We start from the raw sequence: 27,814 nt of genomic DNA, 5'->3' as shown, positions 1-27,814 counted from the left end.
TAATAGTTTCCCAAAGTATGCAAATTTTTATTAACAGTAGCTAAATTGTATTGGTTGCTTACTATAGGCCATGTGCTTTACTTATGCATTACCTCATTATTCATTCATTAATATTTACTGAACTACTCCTATATGCCTGGCCCTATTCCAGGAGCTGAAGTACAGCAGTGAACAAAACCAGACAAAAATCCCTGCCCTCACAGAACTTACTTTCTCCTAGCCTGGGGGTAGGGTTGGGAGTGGATAGGTAGTAAAATATATAGTATGTCAGATATGATAAGTGCCATGGAGAGTTTTGGTTGGTTGGTTGGTTGGTTAGTTGGTTGGTTGGTTGGTTGGTTGGTTGGTCTTTTTAAAATAAAATGGCAGTGCAGCAGGATAGGGAGTACAGATTGGAGGGAGCTAGCCATTTTAAATAGGGTGGTCAGGAGGGCCTTACTGAGAAGATGACATTTGAGCCAAGGCTTGAAGGAAGTGAAGGAGAGCACCATGTTAAATCCGGAAGAAGAGTGATCCAGGCAGATCAAGTAGCTGGTGCAAAGCACTGAGGTGGAAGTTTGTCTGGAGTATTCAGAGAACAGTGAAAAGGCTAGCATGACAGGCTTGCTGTGAGGGAAAGTAGTAGGAGATGAGGTTAGAGAGGTGGGAAGATGAAAATTACAGGCCATTGTAAAGTTTTTGGCTTTTACTCTGAGATGAGAAACTTATTAGAGAGTTTTGAGCTGAAAAGTGATATGTTCTGATTTGCACGCTATAAGGATCATCTTATATTTAGAGTAGGCTGTAGAGGGCAGGGATAGAAGCAAAGAGACCAATTATGATATTCTTGTAATCACACAAACGAGAGTTGAGTAATTGGACCAGGACATTACTGGTAGAGTGGAAAGAGGTGAATGTATTTGCAGAGCCAACAAGCTTTGCTGATGGGCTGGGTATGAGATATAAGCAAGAGACGAGTTAAGGTTGTTCATTTTTGGCCTAAGCAAGTGGAAGGATAAAGTTGCCGATGAGATGGGAAAGATTTTTGGGAGGAACATATTTGGAGTGGGGGAAGAACAGAATTTGATTTTAACTAACTAAATTTGAGGTGCTGGTTAGACTTTCTAGTAGAGATACTTGAGTGTAGAGTTAACAGAGATCAAGGCTGAAGATAGAATTTTAGAATGGCAAGGGTAAAGGTTAATGTAAATCTATACTGTTAGATGACAGCAGATTAAACAGAGAAGAAAAGCAGTCTAAGGACTGAGCCCTGGGGCACTGCAGTGTAGTTGGACAGAGAGATGGATAGAAATCAACAAAGGAGACTGCAGAAGAAATAGCCGATGAAGTGGAAGAAAACTAGGAGAGCATGTTGTCTGGGAAGCTGAATGAAGAGTCTGTATCAAGAGGAAGTGGTCACCTGGTCAGGTTTTACTGATAGGTTGTTATGTAAGATGAGTAAGTTTCATTTATGCCTCACAGCAGTGTTAATGAGGGAGCACTCTTACTATTATTATCCCCGTTTTACAGATGAGTAAAATGAAGGAACGACCATGTAAATAACTTGACTAAGGTCACATAGCTAGTAAATAGTGGAGCCCACTTTAGAACATAATCCCAAAATGCATTGGATAACTAAATTTTATCAGAGCATCTGGGTCTTAGGAAGAGTTTGCCAATTTTGCCCTTGATTGCCCCCAGTCCTTAAAATCCTTTTCTTCATGCTTTTTCTTTGAATAAGCCAAATATATATCTTTGTATTATGTGTGTGTGCATATATAGTACATACGCGTATCCATACAATTGTATATGCCTGTACTGTCTTTGTGAACACAAGAATCTGGTAATAGTAGTTGCCGTTGAGGAAAGGGGAACTGAGTGAGAACAGAAGTGAGAGACGGACTTCTTACCCTATCTCTTAGTGTCTTTTGAATTGTATGCTGTGTGCATGTTATTGGTTGTAAAATATTTAATTCTTTAAAATCTAAATAACTCATTTAGGATTCATTCTATAGCAGCAAGACATATTATTTGTTCTTTCAGGCTGTGGCCTAACAGCATGTTAGAAGAAATTGTACTGATGCAGTTTTTTAGTAGAAAATATGTATTTGATGCACACTTAATTCCATTGTGTAGGCCTCAGCCTCCCTAGTGCTTTCATCTTTTAAAATCTTTACTATATTTGCTCTTCCGTCTATTATCTCCGTATTCCTCACGGTGTCTATTACAATGTGTTGTACAAAGTAGGAACTCAGTAACCTTTGAATTAAAAATTCCTACTAAGGGATAATACATGAGAACTACCTGTTATTTCCTCAAATTTAGGCAATAAAATAAATTCGGAAAAATTCCACGAAACTTTTTCTCATGTCCTCAATTAGTAGCAGAGATTTTCAGTGTTTGTATCTACTTTTGCCACCTTTATTGGTGCATAACTTATTTCCACTCTCTGTTGAAGTCTTTAATAGCTACTCATTCACCACCTATTTGTTTATTGAACACTTCCTATGTTCTAGGTCAGGGGTCAGCAAACTTTTTCTATAAAGAGCCAGGTAGTAAATACTTTAGCCTGGCAGGCCATACGGTCTCTGTTATAATTCTATCCTTATAGCATGAAATCAACCATAGAAAATTTGTAAACTAATGTGTGTGCCTGTGTTCCAATAAATATTTATAGACACTGCAATTTGAATTTCACATAATTTTCATGTGTTGTAAACTATTCTGTGGTGATTATGATTTTAGCCATTAAAAAATGTAAAACCAGCTGGACACAGTGGTTCACTTCTATAATCCTAGTGCTTTTGGAGGCCAATGCAGGAGGATTGCTTGAGCCCAGGAGTTCAAGACCAGCCTCAGCAGCATAGCAAGACCCCCATCTCCTAAAAAAATTAAATTAAAAGATAAGTTATGTCTTATGTTTGCACAAACATAAATAGAAAAATTTGTGAACATAGACCTTTTCAGAGAGCATTTATTATTTGGAGAGAGATGACCCTTTTTATCATCACAATCCCTGCTGACAGCTGCCAACTAGTTATTGATAGCCTACCATTAGCTTCAGACCCATCATGGGCATCCCATGCCACTTAAAACAAATCTGATGTTCTTCATCCTGATTTATAAAGCCCTAAGTGATCTAGTCCCTCCCTGTCCTCTAGAACCTCCTCTTTCACTCTTCCTTCACCTACTCCACTTCCAAATTTACAAGTATTTTTTTTCAAATCCTCAAATATGGTAAGTTTGTTCCTACCTTAGGGCTTTGTACTACTCGTTCCCCATGCCTTACGCCAAGAGTGGTGTTTCCCCAGGCATCACATGCCTGGCTTTTCTTGTTATAAGAAAGGACCATCCTGGTTGAGGCTTCCCCCAAAAAGTCAATCTAAGTCACCACTAGTGATTCTCATTCACATAACTATTTTAATTGTTTGCATACTATTTTTCGCTAATATTTTTTATGTTTGTGTATTATTGACTCTGTTTATCTTTCACCACTAGAGAAGTGAGCAATGATTTTTATCTTGCTCACTTCTCAGTTACCTAATTTTAGAACAATGTCTGGCATGTATTAGGCACTCAATAATGATTTTTTGAACAAATTAATGAAGAAGTGCATGCATACACTCATGCCATGGGCCCAGCACTCTGGTAAATCTCACTGATGGAGGCATCCTTTGACTTGTATTCTGCTCTACTTGTCCCCTTCCCTTCTTGGATACACAGCCTCATTTCTTGGAAAAGTCATCTATGTTCTGTTCTTCAGCAGCTTTCTACTTAAAATAAATCCATTATAATCTGGCTTGTACCTCTACCCCTCAAAAGAAACTACTCACAATAGTTTCTCCATTTGCCAACAACTTCCTATTTGCTAAGTCCAGTGGATATCATAGTCTTCATCTTGTATAACCCATCAGTAGCTTTTAATGGTTTCTTCCTTGAAACATCCATTCTACCTTCACATCTATGACACCATCTCTCTTGTTTTTATTTCTCTTATGCCATGTATACTTGTGGCTGCAATTTGATGTCACATCAAATAATATAGCTATCTTTGTGGGTGGAAAATCATTTCTGCTTAATAATTTCATGTCTTCACAGTGTTCTATGTGAAGAAGTTTGTGAACCACTGCAATAAGTGATACACGGCTTATATGCCTACCTGTTAAAACTCTGTTTAGGCCGGGCGCGGTGGCTTACGCCTCTAATCCCAGCATTTTGGGAGGCTGAAGTAGGTGGATCACTTGAGGTCAGAAGCTCAAGACCAGCCTGGCCAGCATGGCAAAAACCCATCTCTACTAAAAATAACAAAAATTAGCCAGGTGTGCTGGCATGTGCCTGTAATCCCAGCTACTCTGAAGGCTGGGGCAGGAGGATCACTTGAACCCAGGAGGGTGAGGTTGCAGTAAGCTGAGATCGTGCCACTGTGCTGCAGCCTGAGTGACAGAGCATGACTCCATCTCAAAAAAAAAAACAACTCTGTTTAATGACTTTTAGCTAGTCTTAATTTATGAACCCCATTTTTAATTGCAGAATATAAAACCCTTGTTATTTTTATTATATCCCAGTTGATAATACCTGAGGTTGTAAATTCCATTTTGTGTAGCTTTCATTTATTATTTTCAGTAGAAAAGATTGTTGAGGTTGTTGTTTTGCTGCAGTTTTTCATTTTAGGGAATAAGAGCTGAAAGTAAAGTTGTTTGAAGTAGTTTTTTTTTGTTTTGGTTTGGTTTGGTTTGGGTTTGGGTTTTGTTTTTGTTTTTTGCAATGGAGTTTCGCTCTTGTTGTGCAGGCTAGAGTGCAATGGCACAATCTCGGCTCACTGCAACCTCCGCCTCCCGGGTTCAAGCGATTCTTCTGCCTCAGCCTCCCGAGTAGCTGGGATTACAGGCATGCGCCACCACGCCCGGCTAATTTTTTTTTTATTTTTAGTAGAGATGGAGTTTCTCCATGTTGGTCAGGCTGGTCTCAAACTCCCGACCTCAGATGATCCACCCACCTCGGCCTCCCAAAGTGCTGGGATTATAGGCATGAGCCACCGTGCCCGACCTGAAGAATATTTTTATAACCTATTTATTATTTTCCTATATCAAGGAAATAAAACCTTTACAAACCACCTGTTTGCAACATTAAAAACAAAATTAGGGGGCCTGGGCACGTTGGCTTACGCCTATAATCCCAGTACTTTGGGATGCCAAGGCAAGCAATTCACTTGAGCCTAGGAGTTTGAGACCAGCCTAGGCAACATGGCAAAACCCCATCTCTACTAAAAATACAAAAATTAGCTGAGCGTGGTGGCATGCACCTATGGTCCCAGCTACTCAGGAGGCTGAAACCCAAGGATTGCTCAAGCCCAGGAGGTGGAGTTGCAGTGAGCTGAGATTGTGCCGCTGCACTCCAGGCTAAGCGACAGAGCAAGGCGCTGTCTCAAAAAACAAAATTAGGGCTGGCCGTAGTGGCTCATGCCTGCAGTCTCAGCACTTTAGGAGGCCAAGGTGAAAGGATCCCTTGACCCCAGGAGTTCCAGACCAGCCTGGGCAACACAGCGAGACCCTGTCTCTACCAAAAATTTTTTTTTAAATAATATAAAAATTAAAGTAGCCAGGCGTAGTGGTGCACCCCTGTGGTCTCAGCTACCTGGGAGGCTGAACTGGGAGAATCGCTTGAGCCTGGGAGTTCGAGGCTGCAGTGAGCCATGATTGTGCCTCTGTACTCCAGCTTGGGCAACAGAGTCCAAAAAAAAAAAAAAAATCAGTTGGCAGACTAGCACTCTTTGTTAAGGACTCTCAATAAACAACATAAGAAATAAAGTGATCCACATTTAAGCCGATCCTTAACTTTTCTTCCAGTCTCCCCAAAGCGTGGGAGTGTGCAGGGATTAGGTTTTTCTTCTCCTGTTTACAGCCACCACCTCCTCAGAGGTCTGTGTGCATCATCTCCTTTCCTCCTCTGGTTTCAACTTCTCCATCTCCACTGTCCTTCCCAGATGTTCAAGTCTTTCCCATTCTATAAACAGACTCTACCAAATCCCCTTCCTGGGTACTGCTTCATCTTATTCTGCCCCTTGATGCTTCTCAATACATAACTTCTCTCTCCTAAAACTTCCATTCAATTTTTTAAAACATTTTTTATTCTGAAATAATAGGTTGGTGCAAAGGAGGTTCTTGCTATTAACTGGCAGAAACCACAATTACATTGTACAATCTAATATACATACTAAAAAGTATGTAAAATAAATTAGTTATGTAGTATACACACAAGTTAACTATTGCCATGTTGAAGTAACAGAAAATTGCAGCTATGCCAAAATCCTGTGTGCTATTTCTGCTCACTGGAAGTAACCTGGATTTAAAGAAAAGAAAAAATTCTGGGTTAAGTTCACAGATCCTGGCTTTTATGAGTAATGATTTCTTTGCTCTTTTTATCATTTTACCACCTTTGTATGCATCACTTTACTATTCATCCTGCTGCCTTGTACTCTTTCTAGAATATCTCAGAATTTTCACAGGTTATCTGTGAGCAGTTGCCACCCTGAATGGGTGTTTCTCAGTCCTAATCTCACTAGGCGTCTCTGCTGTATTTGACATTGTAGATCAGTTCATCCGTCTTGAAACAACTCTCTAAGGTCTGTTACTATATTCTCCTATGTCTCTGCATCCTTTAACCTTCCCTTCTGTGTCCCATTTCACAGGCTCCTCTGCCCGCCCCTTAAGCATTGATGTCTTCAGGTTCCTTCCTCAGCCCACAGCCACTCTTACACTGTCCATGGTAATCCTGTCCACTCTAGTGATTTCAGCCTTCACTCTTCTGCTGATTACTTTCACATCTACTCTCCAGCTCAGACTCTTCTGTCTCTACATAGAAACTGCCTCCTGGAGATCCCCACCTGGATACTCCATATCCAAGACTGTCTTCATCAACTTTCCCTCTAAACTTGCTCCTCTGTCTTTTTCTTTTTCTGAATCAGTCATTGTTCACCCAAGTTCAAAATATGGAGGCATCCTGATTTTTCCTTTCCCTCGTTCCCCACATCTTTTCAATGACCAAGTGACACCAGTTTCCTCCCTCCCTCCCTCCCTCCCTCCTTCCTTCCCTCCCTCCCTCCCTCCTTCCCTCCCTCCCTCCCTCCCTCCCTCCTTCCCTCCCTCCTTCCTTCCTTCCTTCCTGACATGGAATTCTTGCTTTGTCGCTCAGGCTGGAGTGCATTGGTGCGATCTTGGCTCATTGCAACCTCCGACTCCCAAGTTCAAGTGATTCTCCTGCCTCAGTCTCTGGAGTAGCTAGGACTACAGGTGCACACCACTATGTCCAGCTAATTTTTGTATTTTTAGTAGAGACGGGGTTTCACCATGCTGGCCAGTCTGGTCTTGAACTCCTGACCTCGTGATCCGCCTACCTCAGCCTCCCAAAGTGCTGGGATTACAGGTGTGAGCCACTGTGCCTAGCCCAAACTACAACTCTAACTGTCCTAACTTCGACACTTAAAACTGGGTAAAGCTCCTGCTCCTTTACTTGACTTACAAGGCCCTCCATTCTTGTGCCCTGCTTTCTCCAGCTTTGTCTTCCATTTACACCTGGCTATGTATGTCATATTTTGGCAGCATGTATGCTCTTTTTTAGTTCTATGTCATTGTTCGTCTGCTCCCTCTGCCTAAGATTCTCCATTTGATTTACACCTCATTTGAGAGTAAATTTTAGTTTTACACCTTCAGGGAAACTTTCTCTGACTCCTCTTCAACCGCATCCGCTGGTGGGGGAGTCCCCCCTCACCACTCCGTTAATGCCCTGTACATACTACTGTCACTGTATTGACGTTGTTTTGTAATTATGTATATGCCTCTCATGTTCTACTGGCCCATTATACTGTGTTGAATACTGAACACAGTACTTGACACAATGCCGAATGGAATGAGGAGGGAGGGAGAGGAAAGCGCACATTGACATTAAGAGTAAAATAATTGTTCTTACCATGTTATATACTTTAATATATAGAATTGCCTGAATACAGGTCTCCATACCAAATTCTAAGAAACTTCTAAGGAATCCCTTACCTATAACGTCTTTTGGAAAGAATGAGGTTTTAATTTTCTTCTAACATCAACAAACCCTCACAAATATTCATGTTGCAGACCAAACCTGGACCACCCAAAAAACCGAAGACCCCTTCAAGACCATCAGCCTTAGCATATTGCTATCACTGCGCGCAAAAAGGCCATTATGGACACGTAAGTTTGAATGACATTTGGGCATAAAGCATTCTGTTGTCAGGGAGTGTTTTCTGAAAGATGAACTCAAAAAGAATGTAACTCTAACTACTTACTTTTTAATAAACATTAAAGTAAGACTTAATATATTTTCAACTGCCGGGCGCGGTGGCTCAAGCCTGTAATCCCAGCACTTTGGGAGGCCGAGACGGGCGGATCACAAGGTCAGGAGATCGAGACCATCCTGGCGAACACGGTGAAACCTCGTCTCTACTAAAAAATACAAAAAACTAGCCGGGCGAGATGGCGGGTGCCTGTAGTCCCAGCTACTCGGGAGGCTGAGGCAGGAGAATGGCATAAACCCAGGAGGCGGAGCTTGCAGTGAGCTGAGATCTGGCCACTGCACTCCAGCCTGGGCGACAGAGCGAGACTCCGTCTCAAAAAAAAAAAAAAAAAAAAAAATATATATATATATATATATATATATATATATATTTTCAACTGATTTACCCCTTTCCTCCCTGCTAGAGTAACAAGCTATCAGAGCATATTCCTCTAATTATCTTACATGTACATGAACAGGTTGAGATAAAACTAATAAAGCTGATAAAATCAATCAGACAAATATGATAGTCAACAGTATGATAGCAGTTCTCTTGATTTCTTATAAACACAATTGTTTTGACACAGCCATAGCACGATTTTAGATTTTCTTTTTTTCTTTTTCTTTTTTTTTGAGACAGAGTCTTGCTGTTTCCCAGGCTGGAGTGCAGTGGTGCAATCTCAGCTCACTGTCACCTCCTCCCGGGTTCAAGCCTCAGCCTCCCAGGTAGCTGGGATTACAGGCACCTGCTACCATGTCCAGCTAATTTTGTATTTTTAGTAGAGATGGGTTTTTACCATATTGGTCAGGCTGGTCTTGAACTCCTGACCTCAGGTGATCCACCTGCCTTGTCCTCCCAAAGTGCTGGGATTACAGGCATGAGCCACCACGCCCGGCTGATTTTAGATTTTCATTGTGTTTTTTTGTTGTTATTGTTGTTTGTTTTTTGGTTTTTTTTGAGACGGAGTTTTGCTCTTGTTGCCCAAGCTGGAGTGCAATGATGTGATCTCGGCTCACTGTAACTTCCACCTCTTAGGTTCAAGCAATTCTTCTGCCTCAGCCTCCCGAGTGGCTGGGATTATAGGTGTACGCCACCATGCCCAGCTAATTTTTGATATATTTTTTAGTAGAAATGAGGTCTCACCATGTTAGCCAAGCTGGTCTCGAACTCCGGGCCTCAGATGATCCACCCGCCTCGGCCTCCCAAAGTGTTGGGATTACAGGTGTGAGCCACCGTGCCTGGCCTGATTTTAGATTTTCTACTTAGTTCTCCAGTTTTCCCTGGTACAATGTTCAGTTAAATCTACATCCCATACATGTAAACCCTGGCATTCAGTGGTGAAAAAACAGATGCTGCATCATTGACTTGCCCACCTACCCCACAGATGCCCAGATTCCCTATCCAGCCAACCCAACTGAAAAGACCAAACTGTGTGTGTTCTAGATGCTGAAGCATCAAAGAAGAAGCTTCTCGTTGAGAGCTTGGCATGAGTCCACTAGGCAAATGCCACATTAAGTATGAAACAGCAGCAGCTCATTTCAGAGAAAGGATGTAATAAGAATAGGCTCAGAGCCCATACTTCTGGGAATCTTGAGGCAGTGGAGGAAAGGCAGTGACACAGAAAGTAGAAAATTCTTAGAAAGGGATGTATTATTGCCAGTCTCCAGGTAGGCTTCTAGTAGCCTAGAAACCAAGATAAACTAATATCAAACCAGATCTGGTATCAGGAAGCAGAAAGCGTGCAGAGTGTTGGGAGTCCCCAAAATGAGAAGTATGAGCAATAGGATGGGGTGGGTGGTATTGCAGGTTACCACTTGAATTCCAACTATGACACATCACTGATGTGGATCTTGGGAACTGGAGCCCTACATTGTAGGGCAACTGGAGAAGAAAAGTGCTGAACAGAATCCATAAACAGATAAATTTTATCTTCCATATTGGGGCAGCAGCAACTGTGGGGATGAGACATAGCTTATGAAAGCCAGGATGAGCTCTGAGCCTCAGTTCCAGTTTTGCTCTGCTACGGACTCAACCATGTGACGTAAACAACCCACTTTTTCTCTTTGGTCCCATTTCTTTATCTCCAAAGCGGAGAAGTTGTACAGGAAATCTCTCAGCACGAAGTAGAGAAGACTTTTTTTGAGACAGGGTTCAGAGTGCAGTGGGCATATCTCAGCTCACTGCAGCTTTGACCTCCCAGGCTCAAGTGATCCTCCCACCTCAGCCTCTCCAGTAGCTGGGATTACAGGCACACACCACTGTGCCCAGCTAATTTTGTTTATTTTTTGTAGAGACAAGGTCTCACTATGATGCCCAGGATGGTCTCAAATTCCTGACCTCAGAGCAGTCCTCCCTCCTTGGCCTCCCAAAGTGTTGAGATTACAGAAGTGAGCTACCATACCCAGCCGAGAAGACTTCTTTTACAGAATTATCATCTCTAGATCTTTTACTGCTCTGTCCATTCCTCATTACTAAACATTCAGATGTTGTCAATACCTTTAGGGAACATACTCACATAAGCTTTCCATTACCACACAAATCACATAGATGTACAATTTATGCTTGCTTACCTCTTTAAAGCAGAGGGGTATAATTTTAGCATTTATGTTTGTTCAATTAAAGAAAAACAATTATAGTTGGATGCTTACTAGTTCACTTCTGTTAAGGCAGATAGGAAATATATTAAAAGCATGTGGAATTTATCCCTAAAATCTAGATTTAGATAATTTTTAATTTGCAATAAAGCAAATGTGGCAGCCTCATGACTGCCATAGATGAGGAACTCTAGATTATTTACACTAATGAAGAAGATCATTGGTGTGGCTAATCCAGAATAGTAGATAAATTATATAGCCAACTATCAATTGTCTGTGCTAATGGAGGGGACCAGCGATGTGGATAATCAAAATATAATTTACATTTAGCTTTGGAAAACATTTGTAGTATGATATAGCTCTGTGTAGTCACATCAGTCTAGACCATACAAGACCTAAATGGGGAATTATGCAGGTGATTAAAGATGTTTGTGGACCTCCTCCCTTTCAATGTCCAGAAATCCAGCCCTACACATATTATTATTAAATGCATTCCTCATGTGAAAGACTAGATCTAAGGTGAATATGACATTGCCCTTCCCTAATTTCACTCATTCTCTAGCTGGGGGAAGCAAGGACAATAGTAGTCACTATACAAAGATTACTCCAGGAGAGTGTGAAAGGGGGAACAGGGACTGGGAGAGTTAAAGATTCTGCTGAAATGAGTATTAGTTGAGTGTATCAGGACCTCTGTTACCTTTGCATAATCACAATTTGCTTTTTTTTTTTTTTTTTTTGAGACAGAGTTTCGCCATTGTTGCCCAGGCTGGAGTGCAGTGGTGCAATGTTGGCTCACTGCAGCCTCCACCTCCAAGGTTCAAGCTATTCTCCTACTTCAACCTCCCAAGTAGCTGGGATTACAGGCATGTGCCACCACGCCTGGCTAATTTTTTTTTTTTTTTTTTTTTTGTATTTTTAGTAGAGATGGGGTTTCACCATGTTGTCCAGGCTGGTCTCGAACTCTTGACCTCAGGTGATCCACCCGCCTCCGCCTCCCAAAGTGCTGGGATTACAGGCGTAAGCCACCATGCCCAGCCAAAAGCATTTCTTTATATTACCATGTAAGTTTGCCATATAACCTCCAGGACTCCCCACAACAACAACAACAACAAAAACTAAATAATCTAGATGGTCACAACAGATAAATCTGAAGATAGCAGAAGGATGGAAATGATAAAGATTAGAACCAAACTTATTGAAATAGAAAAATGAACAGCATCAACAAAACCAAAAGCTGATTATTTGAAAACTCTTTTTTTCAAAACAACAGAAACTTCTGGAAAAACTACTAAAAGCAAAAGAAGGCCGGGCGCGGTGGCTCAAGCCTGTAATCCCAGCACTTTGGGAGGCCGAGACGGGCAGATCACGAGGTCAGGAGATCGAGACCATCCTGGCTAACACGGTGAAACCCCGTCTCTACTAAAAAATACAAAAAACTAGCCAGGTGAGGTGGTGGGCGCCTGTAGTCCCAGCTACTCGGGAGGCTGAGGCAGGAGAATGGCGTAAACCCGGGAGGCGGAGCTTGCAGTGAGCTGAGATCCGGCCACTGCACTCCAGCCCGGGCGACAGAGCGAGACTCCGTCTCAAAAAAAAAAAAAAAAAGAAAAGAAAAAGAAAAGGTACTAATAAACAATGAGTGGAAAGTGTAAGTAACTTAAGATACTATATAAATGTTTAAATTATAAAATAGTACTTCATAAAGTTAAATCTGAAAATGCAACTAACTCTAAAATATATATATAAATTTACCAAACTGACTCAAGGAGAACAAATCAACTGAACCAATACCATTAAAGAAATTGAATAAGGCCAGGCGCTATGGCTCACACCTGTAATCTTAGCACTTTGGGAGGCCAAGTTGGAAGGACCTCTTGAGGCAGCCAGTTTGAGACCAGCCTGGGTAAGATAATGTGAGACCTTGCCTCTATAAAAAACAAATAAAAATTATGAAGTCTGAAGCTTAAAACTTATATCATTGTTCACTGGAATATTCGTCAATAAGAGTATAAAAACACATGAGAATGGCCGACTTCAACTTGATGATGGTGGTAACTTCTGGAAAGGGAAGGAGATGAGCGCAAAATGGGAAGGACTTACACAGAGGATTTCAGTTATATCAGTAATACTTTATTCTTGGGGGAAAAACAAGGCAACTAAGGTAAAATGTTATGGTTTTATATGAGGATGAATATAGGTTTTTAATTATTTTTTATACTTAAGTGTGTGTTTGGAGTGATTTATAATTTTTTAACTACAAATTTTTTTTTTTTTTTTGAGACGGAGTCTTGTTCTGTCGCCCAGGCTGGAGTGCAGTGGCCGGATCTCAGCTCACTGCAAACTCCACCTCCCGGGTTCACGCCGTTCTCCTGCCTCAGCCTCCGGAGTAGCTGGGACTACAGGCGCCCGCCACCTCGCCCAGCTAGTTTTTTGTATTTTTAGTAGAGACGGGGTTTCACCGTGTTAGCCAGGATGGTCTCGATCTCCTGACCTCGTGATCCGCCTGTCTCGGCCTCCCAAAGTGCTGGGATTACAGGCTTGAGCCACCGCGCCCGGCCCCTTTTAACTACAAATTAAGTACCTAAATGTTTGGCTGCTAGCTTGGTTAGTTCAGACTTGGCTCAATTTTATGTGGATTTTTCACTTACTCTTTAAAATATATTCTAATTGTTTTTCATTACTTAGCTAAGAAACAACATTTTAAAGTAACTTTTAGGCAAGATGGCAGAGGCAGAAAGGGGAAAGTTCCAAAAGAAAAGATTTCAGACATGCTGAATGGATATGTATCACAGATCATGATAAACAAAAGCCTGCTATGTGGTGAGTGATTCAGGCCAAAGACTGGATTTGGGAAATACTAGCTGTATGGAGGCCAGAGTCATGAGAGTAGGAAGCTGTCCTGGGAAAATGAGTAAGAGTAGGGATTTCAACTTGGGTGGGGGAAGCAAGAAGAGAAACTTCTTTTGAGGTGTCTCACAATGACCTAGGAACAGTTTTAAACTAGGCATAACCTACCACCAACCTACCCCCCAGCATAAGAATCACTACCCCTATAAGCAGTGAATGTTGAGTTAAAATAAGCTTCCTTTTGGAAGTGATGGACAAGCAAAGGAGTTATACTAACATGAGGCCAAATAACATAAACCCACCAACAGAGGGGCAAGGCTGCTACCTCAGACTGTGAAAGGAGTTAGGCAGAGAAGGCTGAAAAAAGATATGAAGGGTTTCATAGGTAAAGAAGTAAGGGAAGAAAACTCAAGCTTGAAAGAATATCATAACACAGTGCGATTTAGGGCTGGGTGACCCTCCCAGCACCCCAGCAAGGACCATGTCCTACAGCTACCACATGAGGTACCAGTGATATGGGGTTCATTCTAATTAACATGCTACAGACTCTTGCAAAAAAGGTTTTTGAACAGTGTGACCATGTGACATCATAATTTTAAATACAATTTGTAGGAATGTCCAGAAAGAGAAGTGTATGACCCGTCTCCAGTATCTCCATTCATCTGCTACTATGATGACAAATACGAAATTCAGGAGAGAGAGAAGAGACTGAAACAAAAAATAAAAGGTATGTTGCTAGACTTCTTGTTAGATCATGTTTGCAGTAATTTCTAAATTTCTGTGTTTGTACTGTCTTTGCCTGCTTTGGGGGTCGTTGGTTAGCATAGAAAGTATTTTAAATAATTACCAAAGAAACTGGAACTTTCTTGATCTCCAGAAACCAAGCACCCACTTCAGAAATAATCCCATGTTGCAGTCTCATCACAATAAACTTTTTTTACAGTGATCACTTTAGGAAATGTCCAGAAAATATTGCTATCCATCTGTGTAGGCAGTTTTTAAAGGCTCCTTTGAGATTTTTTTCTGTTTGACAAGTAATTTTTTTTTTCCATTTGTATTTCTCCAGTATTTTTTATGGAAGGAAAGGCTTTCCTGCTAACTTGTTCCTGGAGCTTCCCTGAAGAAGTCATTTCTTATAGGCCACCGCTGCAAGCAGAGCTCCAAGTTCACAACCACCTCTATGGTTTCTGTATTTACTGTTTCACACATGGTTCTTTATCACCAAATTAATATCTTATCATTTAAGTTTTCTCTACCTCTGTTATTTCTTGTTACTCCAAGGTGGTTTTCCAAGTTACCTTTCTTGCTTTAAAAACAAAACAGTTTTGTATTTTTTAGTTTGTTCTATACCTTATTTTCTGACTCTTTTGGCCTTTTTCTTTTTTGGACTCTTAGTTCAAGACTTTTCCAAAATGAAGGTACTAATTCTGAGGAAAGTAGAGGAATTACTCTCCCAGCTCCTGCATATTTTACATATTTAATATAAAATGTATGTCATCTACAGCTATCCCTGGATATTGGTTCCAGGAACCTCCTCATTTACCAAAATCTACACATACTTATGTCCCGTAGTTGACTCTGCAGAACCTGAGTATAGGAAAAAGTAGCCATTCATATACACAAGTTTCTAATCTGTGGAATGGTGTATTTTCAGTCCTCATTTGGTTGAAAAAATCCACATTTAAGTGGACCCATATAGTTCAAACTCATTGTGCAAGGGTCAACTGTACATAGAAGTTATAGTAGTTGTAGATTATGATTAGGCAACCAAATTAGAAAGGGATTAAAAAGAATTGCATGAAAATGTCATCTCTAGATTAAAGGATTATGTGTGCTTTCTGTTTTTTATGTTCTTTATACTTTTCTGTTTTTTCTAAGTTTTCTATAATGAGCAGTTATGACTTTTATAATCAGAGAAAAACAATTTTGTTTTTTTGTTTTAGCTAGTCGTATTGACATCTGTAGCCTGAATCCGCTTTGAGGTGTTCACTATGATCCACTGAAATTTTTATAATAAAAGTCTATGCTAAAAGTTTTTATTGGCCACTTTTTTAATCTTTAAAGATTCTGTTGACTTGCTAGTTTTCATCTCTCACTGTAACCTCATCTCCCACCTACCCATATCAGAATCACTACCCTCAGAGACACATATTAAGTGTGTCAAGCTCTGACAAAACGTAACATCAGCTTTATCACTAAAACCTCTAAGATATCTGCACACACATGCACTCGCACACAGTCCTCAAAGCCAGTGATCTCTACCCTAGAGGAATAATCCCTTGGGCAGTTTGACATCCACCTAAAATACTGTGGCCAGGCCTTATCTTCAGAGGGTAATTGAAATGTCATATATGAGACCATCAAAAGGCCGTTTTATAAATCTTACTTTGCCTTATTTTCTTTTTTTTTTTTTTTTTTTTTTTTGAGACGGAGTCTCGCTCTGTCTCCTGGACTGGAGTGCAGTGGCCGGATCTCAGCTCACTGCAAGCTCCGCCTCCCGGGTTTAAGCCATTCTCCTGCCTCAGCTTCCCAAGTAGCTGGGAATACAGGCGCCCGCCACCTCGCCCGGCTAGATTTTTGTATTTTTTAGTAGAGACGGGGTTTCACCGTGTTAGCCAGGATGGTCTCGATCTCCTGACCTCGTGATCCACCCGTCTCGGCCTCCCAAAGTGCTGGGATTACAGGCTTGAGCCACCGCACCCGGCCACTTTGCCTTATTTTCAAAGGCTGAGTCTTCATCATTGGGGAAACTTGTATTGGTCAGACATGACTTTTCTTCACAAAGCCATGACAATTACTGTTCTTACTGGTCCTTGTCTCCATTGCTTTACCTTATTAAACTGTTGAAAAGGATAATTAACTATCATTGGATTTGTGAATGTGTTTCATTTTTAGCAATCAGAAATTTAGAACTACAACTATTTAATTTTTAGCGAGTGATGTCATATTGTTGACATGTTTAAATGTCTTAACTTCCCTGTCTGTTATTTACACTTAGGAAAGCTCAGCATGAACTGTTTAGCTGCTGAATATGCAAAAATACTTTTATATTTTTCAGTACTCAAGAAAAATGGGGTTATCCCAGAGCCATCCAAGCTACCTTATCTAAAAGCAGCAAATGAGAACCCCCACCATGATATAAGGAAGGGCCGTGCCTCATGGAAAAGCAACAGGTGGCCTCAAGAAAATAAAGAAACACAAAAAGAGATGAAGAACAAGAATAGAAACTGGGAGAAGCACAGGAGGGCTGACAGACATCGTGAAGTGGATGAGGATTTTCCCAGGGGTCCCAAACCCTACTCTTCTACTGGCAGTTTTAAAACCCAGAAGCCTTCTAAGCTCTTTCACCGTTCATCGCATTACCATATGTCAAGAGAAGACAAGTCTCCCAAGGAGGGCAAGAGGGGCAAGCAGAAGAAAAAGGAGAGGTGCTTGGAAGATGATGACAATGATAACTTATTTCTTATTAAGCAGAGGAAAAAAAAGTCTTAAGCTGTCAGGCAGCCTCTGATGTGGCTTTTCATTGTTCATTTGGCCTTTGTGTCTATAACCTTCTGGCATTGTGTTTATTATCTATGATTAAATAAAGTGAGTTTTTGGTTTTGTTTTTTTAATTTCAGCCATTCCTAGAGTTACTGAACATCCATGGAGATCTCAATTCTCTGTGTCCAACAGGATATTAGGTAAGAAAGTACAAAGATAAACCTGGACTTATCCTATTCCAATATGTCATCTTTACTCAGAATCCTAGGAATAGGTAGAAGAATTCATCTTTTTAAGAAAGCTTTTTAAAAATACTTTGGAAAAAAAAAAACTGCATCAAAGGTAATTCATCCTCAACATGAGTATGAAATTAAATCCTTGCAGGAAGAGAAATTGACTCTAAGAAAAAGTCATCAACATTTTTCAACTTTTTTTTTTTTTTTACATTGGAAAGGACAATAACTATAAATCTATATCCAGATTTTCTTGCTGCTGAAGCTGTTGTCAGAATCTTCCTTTGGACTAAACATCACTAGCTGACTATAAAAACAAAAGTGTCATCATTGAAGCCCTGAAGAGGCAGGGAATTGAGCTTCAGCAAAATACAGATAAAGAATCTATCCAACATAAACGTCAGAAGACAAATTTCCTAAACAAGTGAAAGAGACATCAAAAATTTTAACATAATCACAATGAAATCATTTTTTACCACTTTTATGGCGGTGTTTCAAACGGACTGTCACTCAGATCTATAGAGATGAATATTACTCAAAAAATTGTTTTGTTCTCTTGCATTTTTTGGAACTACCACAAAGGTATACAGATTTTTTTGTACTTGTGGATCTTTTGTACTTCTCATAGCCTAATGTCAGAATAAGAAAAATAAAATATCTGAAAGAGAGTAAATACCTGTGTTTATTATGTAAAAAGACAATGAGAGTTTGAGTGACAAAGAGCATAGTTATGTTTGTTTTGTTTGTTTATTTGTTTGTTGTACAGACAAGGTCTCACTGTGTTGTCCAGACTGGTCTCCCGAGCTCAAGTGATCCTCTTTCCTTGGCCTCCCAAAGTGCTGGGATTACAGGCATGAGCCATCACTCCCCGCCTCGGCATAGTTGTGTTGGGCAGGTGGATAAAGTTATAAAATCCCTATAGACTGGAGTCAAAAATGCCATTTTTGCCCAAGTGCAAGCTCTCTGCCAGAATAAAATGGTATGAAATCAATTAAATAGGACAGTTTTATAATGTCAGGTTCTTAAATTTGTATTTTACTCTTTGGGAAGTATGCAGATTCCTGTATTTCTGGCAGAATCATCTCTCATCTTTCTGAGAGGAAGGAAGAATTCTGTCCTTTCAAATCAGCGTTAGTGCAAATTGTACAATCAGAGAGTTTAGTCTACCACTTTCCTTGTTGCTGCATAGATTTCAGCTAACTTTGTTGGTGCATAGCTTCCTAATAGCTAGAGTTGTTTTCACCCTAAAGTAAGCAACCAGGGTTTTTTAACAACTTGCTCACAGTGGCAGCCATAAAAAAAGGTTTTATAAAAGTGGAAAACCTTGAGATAATTGGCATTATTCTCCAGTAGGACTTGAGGCAAAGTTAGCTTATTACTCATATGGTATAACAAGTGCCCCTTCTGATCCAAAGGCGTCTCAGGGCAGAAATAGGATTACTATTTTAGGTTCTTTCATACATAGCAGATTGTTTGGAGAAGGAGAGAAAGGAAGCACTTTTTTTTTTTTTTTTTTCTGTTTGTCTCTGCACATTGTCTTATTTTTTCCCAAAACTTATAGACAAACATTTTGTTCTAGGGTATAATTTACCCATTGGGTCCATGCACTTACATGCAGATAGGAAAGGATGCCGAGCTACTTCAACTGTGGGCATGATGGTGTAGTCTTCATTTCCTGGTAAGAGAAGAACAGAAACATGGAGGAGCCTCTGCTTCATTTCCTCTCCATTTCCCTTGCCCCCAACTCTTACACCAAATGTTCAGTTAAGGTGAGTCAGCCAGTCAGTTTATTAACATATAGACTCTTCATACAATAATGGGAGGTTTAAAATATGTATAGATTCAACCATTAATCAAATAAGACTTTACATGGATAAGTACAAGAGAAGAAAAGCAAATGTCCAAAACAGTAAAGATCTGTATAGTTGGTAGGATTGAGAAGATTCTAAACATCTTACCTCTGGCCCAACTTTGACTTGAAGCAGCTTGAGTGGCTTCTATCTTGGGTTCTACCTTGGTTTGTGTTTGGTGTTCTCAGAGTAGAGCAGGGAAACCAGTCTCCCATTTTCTTCATGGAAAGTCTTGCTTTCATGGACTTTGCTGTTTGCAGTACTTATTAGTAGCTCTTTATTTTTCTGTTATACAAAGATTATGTAATCATTTTAAGGGGGGAAAATGTTAAAGACAAATCATATGTGATTCTTTCACTCAAAAATGTAGTTAAAATTATTAGTGTCTATTTCTTCAGACTTTTTTCTATACCTATATATACATTGTTTTGTAACCTGTTTTTTCACTTACATTGGGAACAAATACATGTCTGCATTTTTGCATGAATTTCTTTTTTTTTTTTTTTTTTTTTTGAGGCAGAGTCTCGCTCTGTCGCCCGGACTGGAGTGCAGTGGCCGGATCTCAGCTCACTGCAAGCTCCGCCTCCCGGGTTTACGCCATTCTCCTGCCTCAGCCTCCCGAGTAGCTGGGACTACAGGCGCCCGCCACCTCGCCCGGCTAGTTTTTTTTGTGTTTTTAGTAGAGACGGGGTTTCACCGTGTTAGTCAGGATGGTCTCGATCTCCTGACCTCGTGATCCGCCCGTCTCGGCCTCCCAAAGTGCTGGGATTACAGGCTTGAGCCACTGCGCCCGGCCATGAATTTCTATTTTATGGCTGTGCCATGATGTAATCAGCTCCCTGTTGAAGATTTTGTTTCTAATTTTTATTATTTTTGAAAAATTCTTCTACATAATATCTTCTCCATTTATTCAATTGTGGTAAAATGGAATTTAGGATCAGAGAGCTTACATATATTTCATGAAAGTTTTAATACATGATGCCAAATTATATTCCCAAGTCAGATTCTTCCCCAATCATTTATATGTCCCTGGCAGTTTATGAGTATTCATCTCCCCCTTCCCACAATCACATGGAATATTGCCATTCCCTTTTCTCTTTGCCACTCTGATGGGCAGCAAAGAAACATTATTCATTAGTGCTGCAGTGAAAAGATTGGTGTGGATATGTTTGTGTAAGGAGATTAGCAATATAGGGAAAATCTCTTTTTAAAAGATGTGAAGAGAAGCTTCTCATAGAAAACAACTGAAAATTATTTTGCCAACAAAACATTACATACAAAATAAGGGAGGCTTTCATTTATTTATAGCCATCCTGATCGCCTGGTCTTATCATGCTTTGCTTTCACAACAAAAGGAGGATGCTGCTGGCATCTAGTGAGTAGAAGCCAGAGATGTTGCTAAATATCCTCCAATGCATAGACTAGCTTCCCACAATTAATCTGGCCCAAAATGTCAATAGTGCTGGGGTTGAGAAACCCTAGTTGAAACCCCAACCTGTTTCTCAAAAGGAATTCTGTTCACTCGGGAGAGAGTTCATGTTGCATTCCCACATCTAACAGGATGTGCCCTTGTCTTACAAAGCTTTGCATTTCATCATATTGCCGGTGTTTGTGAGAGATTGGTTGGACATGGCCATTCATGTGAAATAAGGAACACTGGTTCCATGGCATGAAGGTCTACAGTCTGGACCACTTTGTGGAGGATCCGGGCCACTGGAGACTCAGCCAACTGAGGGAAATTAATAGTTTAGGAATCGTGGAAACAAATGCTAGAGTGCCAGGCTATGGCATGAGCCCTGGCAAGATAAACTGTGAACTGAACTGTGGTGTGAGAACAAAAGGATTCAGCTAGTGAGAGGAGGAAAGAGTTGGAGACTAATCTGATGGTACATTTAATTGGGTCAGAATGTCATTAGGCTGTAGGAGCCCTCACCAGGATCCAAATCCAACATAGGCCCTTAGATCTTACAGTTGGACTTTGCATTTCAAAGAAGCACCAATATTTTGGTGATTTATTACACAGTGCCATGCAGTGAATCACAGGATGAAGCTGACTGGTATGTGATTTGAGCCAAAAGTTTTTCTGTTCATTTAATATATGTTACTTTTTTGTTTGTTTGTTTGAGATGGAGTCTCACTCTGTCACCCAGGCTGGAGTGCAATGGCATGGTCTCAGCTCACTGCAACTTCCACCTCCCAGGTTCAAGCAGTTCTTCTGCCTCAGCCTCCCAAGTAACTGGGACTACAGGTGCGTGCCACCACGCCCAGCCAATTTTTGTATTTTTAGTAGAGATGGGCGTTTCACTATATTGGCCAGGCTGGTCTCGAACTCCTGACCTCGTGATCCGCCCACCTCGGCCTCCCAAAGTGCTGGGGATTACAGGTGTGAGCCACCGCGTGCCTAGCCTAAGTTACTTCTTAAAATGATTTCCTGGGAAATTATTCCACAAAAACCCAGTAAAGGAGTGGGGAGGAGTGAGACAGGGAAAAGAAGAGAAGGAAGCCACGCTGGATGCTTATCAAGTCACTTCCCATAAAGAGGAACTTTCAAACTCACAGGGAATGCTAGAAAGAGTGTAGGCCACACCTCAGAGTTGCCCTAGCAAGGGGCAATGGAGCTGTAGTGTGTGTATCTTTTTTTTTTTTTTTTTAGTTAGTCATTGTTTAAGCCAGGTAAATTGGGTTTAGGCAGCCCCCTGACAGAGGGATGGAGATATGAATGAAACACCAGTGTCATTTGCTAAAGCCATAATCTCAGAGCAGTTCTTCCTACAAAAAGGTACTTGGGGCTGAGCACAGTGGCTCACGCCTGTAATCCCAACATTTTGGGAGGCTGAAGCAGGAGAATACTTGAGCTGAAGAGTTGGACACCAACCTGGCAACACAGCAAGATCTCATCGCTACTAAAAGTAAAAAAAAAAAAAAAAAAAAAAGATTGGCCAGGCATGGTGGCTCATCCCTGTAATTCCAACATTTTGGGAGGCCAAGATGGGAAGATTTGCTTTAGTCCAGGAGTTTGAGACTAGCCTGTGCAAATTAGTGAGATCTTGTCTCTCCAAAAACTAAAATTAGCCGGTGTGGTGGCACACGCCTGTGGTCCCAGCTCCTGAGTAGCCGTATTCTTTCTTGAATACTACCTGACGCAAAGAAAGTCCGTAGCCTGTGTTTGCTGTGGAGAAATCTCAAGCCTCAAGAGCTAACAAGAGACAAACATAAAAACCAGTATTTTGTCTTAGAGGTGAGGAGTGCAGTGAGAGATATGGGTATGATGGTAACACCAAAGAAGCATGATTGGTCCTGCTAAAGAGAGAGGGGAGACTGGGCAGGACCTCCCGAAGGGTCATTATAACAGGAGAAAAGTGTTGTAGCTTAACAAAAGGGGAAGAGCCCCTCTAGGAGAGTGAACTATGTGTTTGAGGCGTGGAGCTGTGAAACGGCAAGGATGCACTCTGTATTCGTTTTTGGAGCTACTCTCCCAAAATACCACGAAGTGGTGGCCTGAAACAACAGAAATTTGCTCTCTTACAGTTCTGGAGGCCAGAAGTTCAAAATCAAGGTGTCAGCAGAGTTGTTTTCTTCTTGATGTACTGAGATAATTCCTTCCATGCCTCTCCTACCTTTTGGTGGGCCTGGGCAATCTTTGGCTTGTATAACTCCAGTCTCTGCCTCTGTCTTCACATAGGGTTCTCTTCTGTGTCTCCCTGTGTCTTGGCTTTCTGGCCCACACTAAAATTATCTAGGGCAATTTTTTCCCAAGATCCTTAATTACTCTCTAAAGACCAAATTCCCAAATAAGATCACATTCACAGGTGCCAGGGATTAAGATTTGGACGTATCTTTTGGAGGAACATTATTCAACCCACTCCCACCCCAAGAACTATAAGAATTGCTTTGCCTAGTTGCACTTTTGTTTTTATTCCAAGCTTTTATTGGGGGATGCGGTCTTCCATATGTTCTTTTTTTTTTCTCTGTTCGACTTTCCATTCTGATTTATACCTTCCTCAAGACTTTTTTAACTTAGTGATAATTTCTTATCTTACGTATATCTTTATACTTCAGTTTGTGAAATGTGTGTTGGGTAAAAGCATGAACCGGAAAGCACCTATCAGATTTAGTGACAGACCTTTGCCAGAGGAGTCCCAGGATAGCAGTGAGCCAAGAAACTAGATTGCAGTGCATTGAGGAGGGAATGAGCAACTACGAAGAGGAGGGTGTGTCTGTCTCTTTAAACCCTTGCCTGTGACAGGCTGACAGTACAGAACACTGGCTGGAGTGAAGCTGACATTGACAGGAAGCTGCTGAAAGAGAGAGGGACGCTGGAGAACTAAAGAAAACTCAACTTAGGCACTCACATCAAGGAAGTGGGAAGGGATGGATCCAGAGGGACAAGTCAGTGGAGACAGGTGAGCAGGCTGAGGAGATGGTATCGTCCACCTTGATGGAGAAGCTTTTTCAAAGAACAATGGAATAGGTGTGTGGGGCATAGGGAGACATGGAAGGACCCCCAAAGGGAATAGAAAAGGAGAGCCTCTTGGCCACTAGGATGGTGTTAGGGAGCCAGGGGAGGTTGGAGCCTCTCTGGAAGTGCCCTGTGGCTGCCCAAGTGAGGGGAGACAATAAGTATGCATGTAAAGAAAAGATTTTCTGTGGGAAAACCAGGATCATGTCCTTCCTGCCCAGAGTTACGTGCTTCAAGGAGTTCAGTCCTGCACGCACTAGTGAATAATCCTTATAAATGTCCACATATGCCTCCCAAGTATAGCTCAGTCTTATATAGAACAGTGTACTAGTCTTACATAGAACAGTGTTACTAATCAGATACTCTCATAAGGAATCATGCCATTTTGAGAGGGCCTGAAGCTCTGACAACTTGAGACCTCCTGTCTGGGCCGTAGCTTTCTCATTATAAAGTTGGAAGTGGTAGGATTAACTTAGATGGATTCTCATTACCTCCCAACTCTGGTATTCTGTGATTCTAATGGTAGTTGGTAGCCCTTGGCATCACTCAAGAATAATCCTTGATGGCCAGTGTGCAGCACTGCCTCCCTGTGGGCACCCCTCAGTCTAACAGTCACACAGCAAGTCCCCAGCCTCCCCAGCTCTGCCACATTGTGTCCAGGTAAGCAAGATGAGCCCTTGCTGTAAGCGTCACCCTGGTTGCCTTCTCATGACCCAGCCTCTGAGAATCTCCTTGCTCTGTGCATAGCCCTCTTCACCCATCTCTCTAACTCTTCGTGTTGGGCTCAGCCCTTCTTCTGGTAGTCTTCTGATTCCTTGTGGCCCCATGAGCCACTGTCTCCCCAACCAGTCACGTAGATGTGGCTTGTGCACAGTCTAGAGACTTTATATAAGCAGGCCATGATGGTTGGTTGTGATCATTTTTAGGTATCATGTTCTTGATAATGAACATATCCCTCGATTTGATACTATTTTGATGGGAAAATCAGTTTTATCCCCTCACCGTCCCTTTGTGAGCATGCACCTAGCCTTAAGTGCTTAGAAATGGCTGTTCTGGCCAGGCGCAGTGGCTCAGGCCTGTAATCCCAACGCTTTGGGAGGCCAAGGCAGGAGGATCACTTGAGCCCAGGAGTTCAAGACCAGCCTGGGCAACACAGACCTTGTCTCTATAAAAAAAAAAAAAAAAAAAAAAAAATTAGAAATAAGAAATAAGGCCAGGCACAGTGGCTCATGCCTATGATCCCAACACTGGGAGGCTGACATGGGAGGATTGCTTGAGCTCAAGAATTTGAGACCAGCCTGGGCAACATGGTGAGACCCCATTGCTACAAAAAAATTTAAAAATTAGCCAGGTGTGGTGGTGCACACCTGTATTCCCAACTACTTGGGAGGACGAGATGGGAGGATTGCCTGAGCCCCTGCAGTGAGCTGTGATTGCACCACTGCACTCCAGCCTGGGTGACAGTGAGACCTGGTCTCAAAAAAACAAAACAAAACTATTCTGTGGCAACCTCCTGGAGACTAGTCTGTTTTTAGCTTCCACACCATTAATAGTTTAATCTCTTAAGTCACAAGTAAGGGAAGGGAGTCACATAAGACAGCAAAAGCCCACGGTTCCCAGCAAAAGCCAGAGGCAAATGAGAACCCACGAAGAACCCAGAGATCACACCACAACCTGTGTGCTGGTCAGGGTGACCCATGCTGGATCTCCACAGGACCTGGGGCCTTTCAGCTAACTCAGTAAACATTTGATGAGCATCTGACCTGAGCCAGGTCCTGTGCTGACATCTAGGACTTCCTACCCTTAAGGAGCTCTGGCTTTTTCTCTAGTGGGTGAGACAGATGGAAACCCTTTCAGTTCCACTACAGATACTTATGGAATACTGTTATGTGCCAGGCACTGCCTGAACTCAAGGTACAGTGGTGAATTAGGTGTTATCTATGCCCTCCTGGGGCTTCTAAGCCTTCGAAGAAGATAGACACTGTACAGGTGAGTTAAGTGCTCCAAAGAGTATGGCTCCTGGTGTGTAAGGGCTCAGATATCTGTTGATAGAAAGGATAAAGGCCATGTCATCTTTATTCTTTCTCACAGGGCCCAGCATGGGGCCAAACACAGTTAGGTTTAAGTAAATGGATTCAACTCGCTGGTCCCCAGCACTGTCCTCTGAATGATGTTACCGAAATGGGGACAACCAAAACTATCTGGACAACTTAGTCAACTGGACTGGGAGACTGCACTTCCAAATGGAAAAGTTTGCAGTGGCTCCTTTGGAAAGGTGGCTTCAAGGGTGAAGAGGAGGGAAGTGAATGTGGGGCTCACATTATAGGCTTTGGGGGTTTCAGAGCTTGCTGGTGTTTCTTGCCTTTATGCTCTGTCAACTCTCAGGCAGATGAAACAAGATGTAAGCTTTCTAAATTATCAATAGAGGGCCTGTCATTCAAATGGAAGATAAGAGCAAAGAAAATAGAAGTCCACCAAAATAATGCCAGAGAAAAACAACCCTGGTCTTTCAAAAAACCATAGATACACTTTCTTAGAGAAGTTTAGACCAGGTACAGTGGCTCACACCTGTTATCCCAGCACTTTGGGAGGCCAAGGCAGGTGGAACACTTGAGCCCAGGAGTTTCAGACCATCCTGGCCAACATGTCTCTACAAAAAAAAAAAAAAAAAAAATCGTAGTGGCACACACCTGTAGTCTTAGCCACTCAGGCTGAGGCAGGAGGATCGTTTGAGCTCGGGAGGCAGAGGTTGCAGTGAGCCAGGATCGTGCCACTAACTGCAGCCTGGGTACCAGAGTAAAAACCTGTCTCAAAAAAAAAAAAAAAGAGGTTTAGTCCAGGAGGCCTAGTTGTGTTTTGAATCAAAATTCACTGCTTTAGAAAGAAACTGCATGGGTTTCAGTGTTGTCATCTGTCATAATCTCTCAGACTTGTTTCCTACCCTCAGAGAGCTTCCATTTTAAGACAGGAAAGAGAAGCCCTGAAACAGATGAGTGTAACTTAAGTTACAAAGAGGCCTTCATGTGGGGCTATGTGTGTGGAGAGAGGTCACTGCTAGTGTCACTGGTGTTGAAGACCCAGGAAAACTTCACAGAGGAGATGGCATTGGAATTGGCTCTTGAAGCATGAAGAAGACTTTAATAATTAGGATAAGAGGAAATGCGTCTCAGGAGGAATACAAGTACAGGCAACAGCCTGAATGTAGGATAACATAGGACACTTAAGTAAGAAGGTCTAGTATAATTTTCCTTGACTCTAGTTCACATGAGGGTAATAGAGGGAGGTAAATGAACAAGATCACTGAAGGCTCCGAATTTCAAGCTAAAGAGTGTGGTTTCATTTTCCTCATCTATAAAATGAAGACAATATCTCTGTCTCTTGCAAGAATTAAAGTGAGGCCAGGCACAGTGCATAGCCCTCTTCACCCATCTCTCCAGCTCTTGGGGTTGGGCTCAGCCCTTCTTCTGGTAGTCTTCTGATTCCAGATAATGGCTATGATTCCGGCACTTTGGGATGCTAAGGTGGGAGAATCACCTGAGCCAGGAGTTTGAGACTAGCCTGGCAACATGGCAAGACCCCAATCTCTACAAAAATTCTAAGACTTAGCTGGGATTGCTGGCTTGCACCTGTGGTCCTAGCTGCTTAGGAGGCTGAGGTGGGAGGATCACTTGAGCCCAGGAGAACAAGGCTGTAGTGAGCTGTGATTACACCACTGTGCTCCAGCCTGGGCAACAGAATGAGACCATCTCAAAAAAAAAAAAAAAAAAGTTCTACCTTAGATGTGTGTGTGTGTGTGTGTATATATATGATATGTATATATATATGTATATATATGTGATATGTATACATTAGTCATTAACTACTTGCATAATGTTTTGTAAAAAGCAGCTGACACAATGCCAGTGGTGGCAGCAGAGAACCATCAAGGATTTTGACTAGGGGAGATGAGTCACTTGCATGGAGATGTGTTTTAGATTAACACAGCACTGCACGAATTAGCACTTTTGTAATAGTCCTCATAAATTGCTTTTCTTTCCAAGGAATTAAAAGATATGAACAGACATGGT

At 41.6% G+C, this 27,814-nt stretch overlaps 1 protein-coding gene across 5 annotated transcripts in view; it reads left to right on the top strand.

Annotated features, from left to right (window-relative positions):
- The window catches only part of ZCCHC7 (zinc finger CCHC-type containing 7), a 281,226-nt gene extending 263,123 nt beyond the window's left edge, over positions 1–18,103 (top strand). For all 5 annotated transcript variants that reach the window (XM_033238073.1, XM_033238075.1, XM_033238076.1 and 2 more), the window contains 3 exons: positions 8,106–8,201; positions 14,335–14,449; positions 16,781–18,103. In XM_033238073.1, the coding sequence (XP_033093964.1) occupies positions 8,106–8,201; positions 14,335–14,449; positions 16,781–17,214 (645 nt within the window). In that variant the 3' untranslated portion in view covers positions 17,215–18,103. The remainder of the gene's footprint in view (positions 1–8,105; positions 8,202–14,334; positions 14,450–16,780) is intronic.
- The last annotated feature ends 9,711 nt before the right edge of the window (positions 18,104–27,814 follow it).

Source organism: Trachypithecus francoisi, unplaced genomic scaffold (genome assembly GCF_009764315.1).
Source record: "Trachypithecus francoisi isolate TF-2019V2 unplaced genomic scaffold, Tfra_2.0 Lachesis_group16, whole genome shotgun sequence".
In the NCBI taxonomy this organism is placed as follows: Eukaryota; Metazoa; Chordata; class Mammalia; order Primates; family Cercopithecidae; genus Trachypithecus; species Trachypithecus francoisi.
This window is presented reverse-complemented; position numbering and strand designations above follow the sequence as displayed.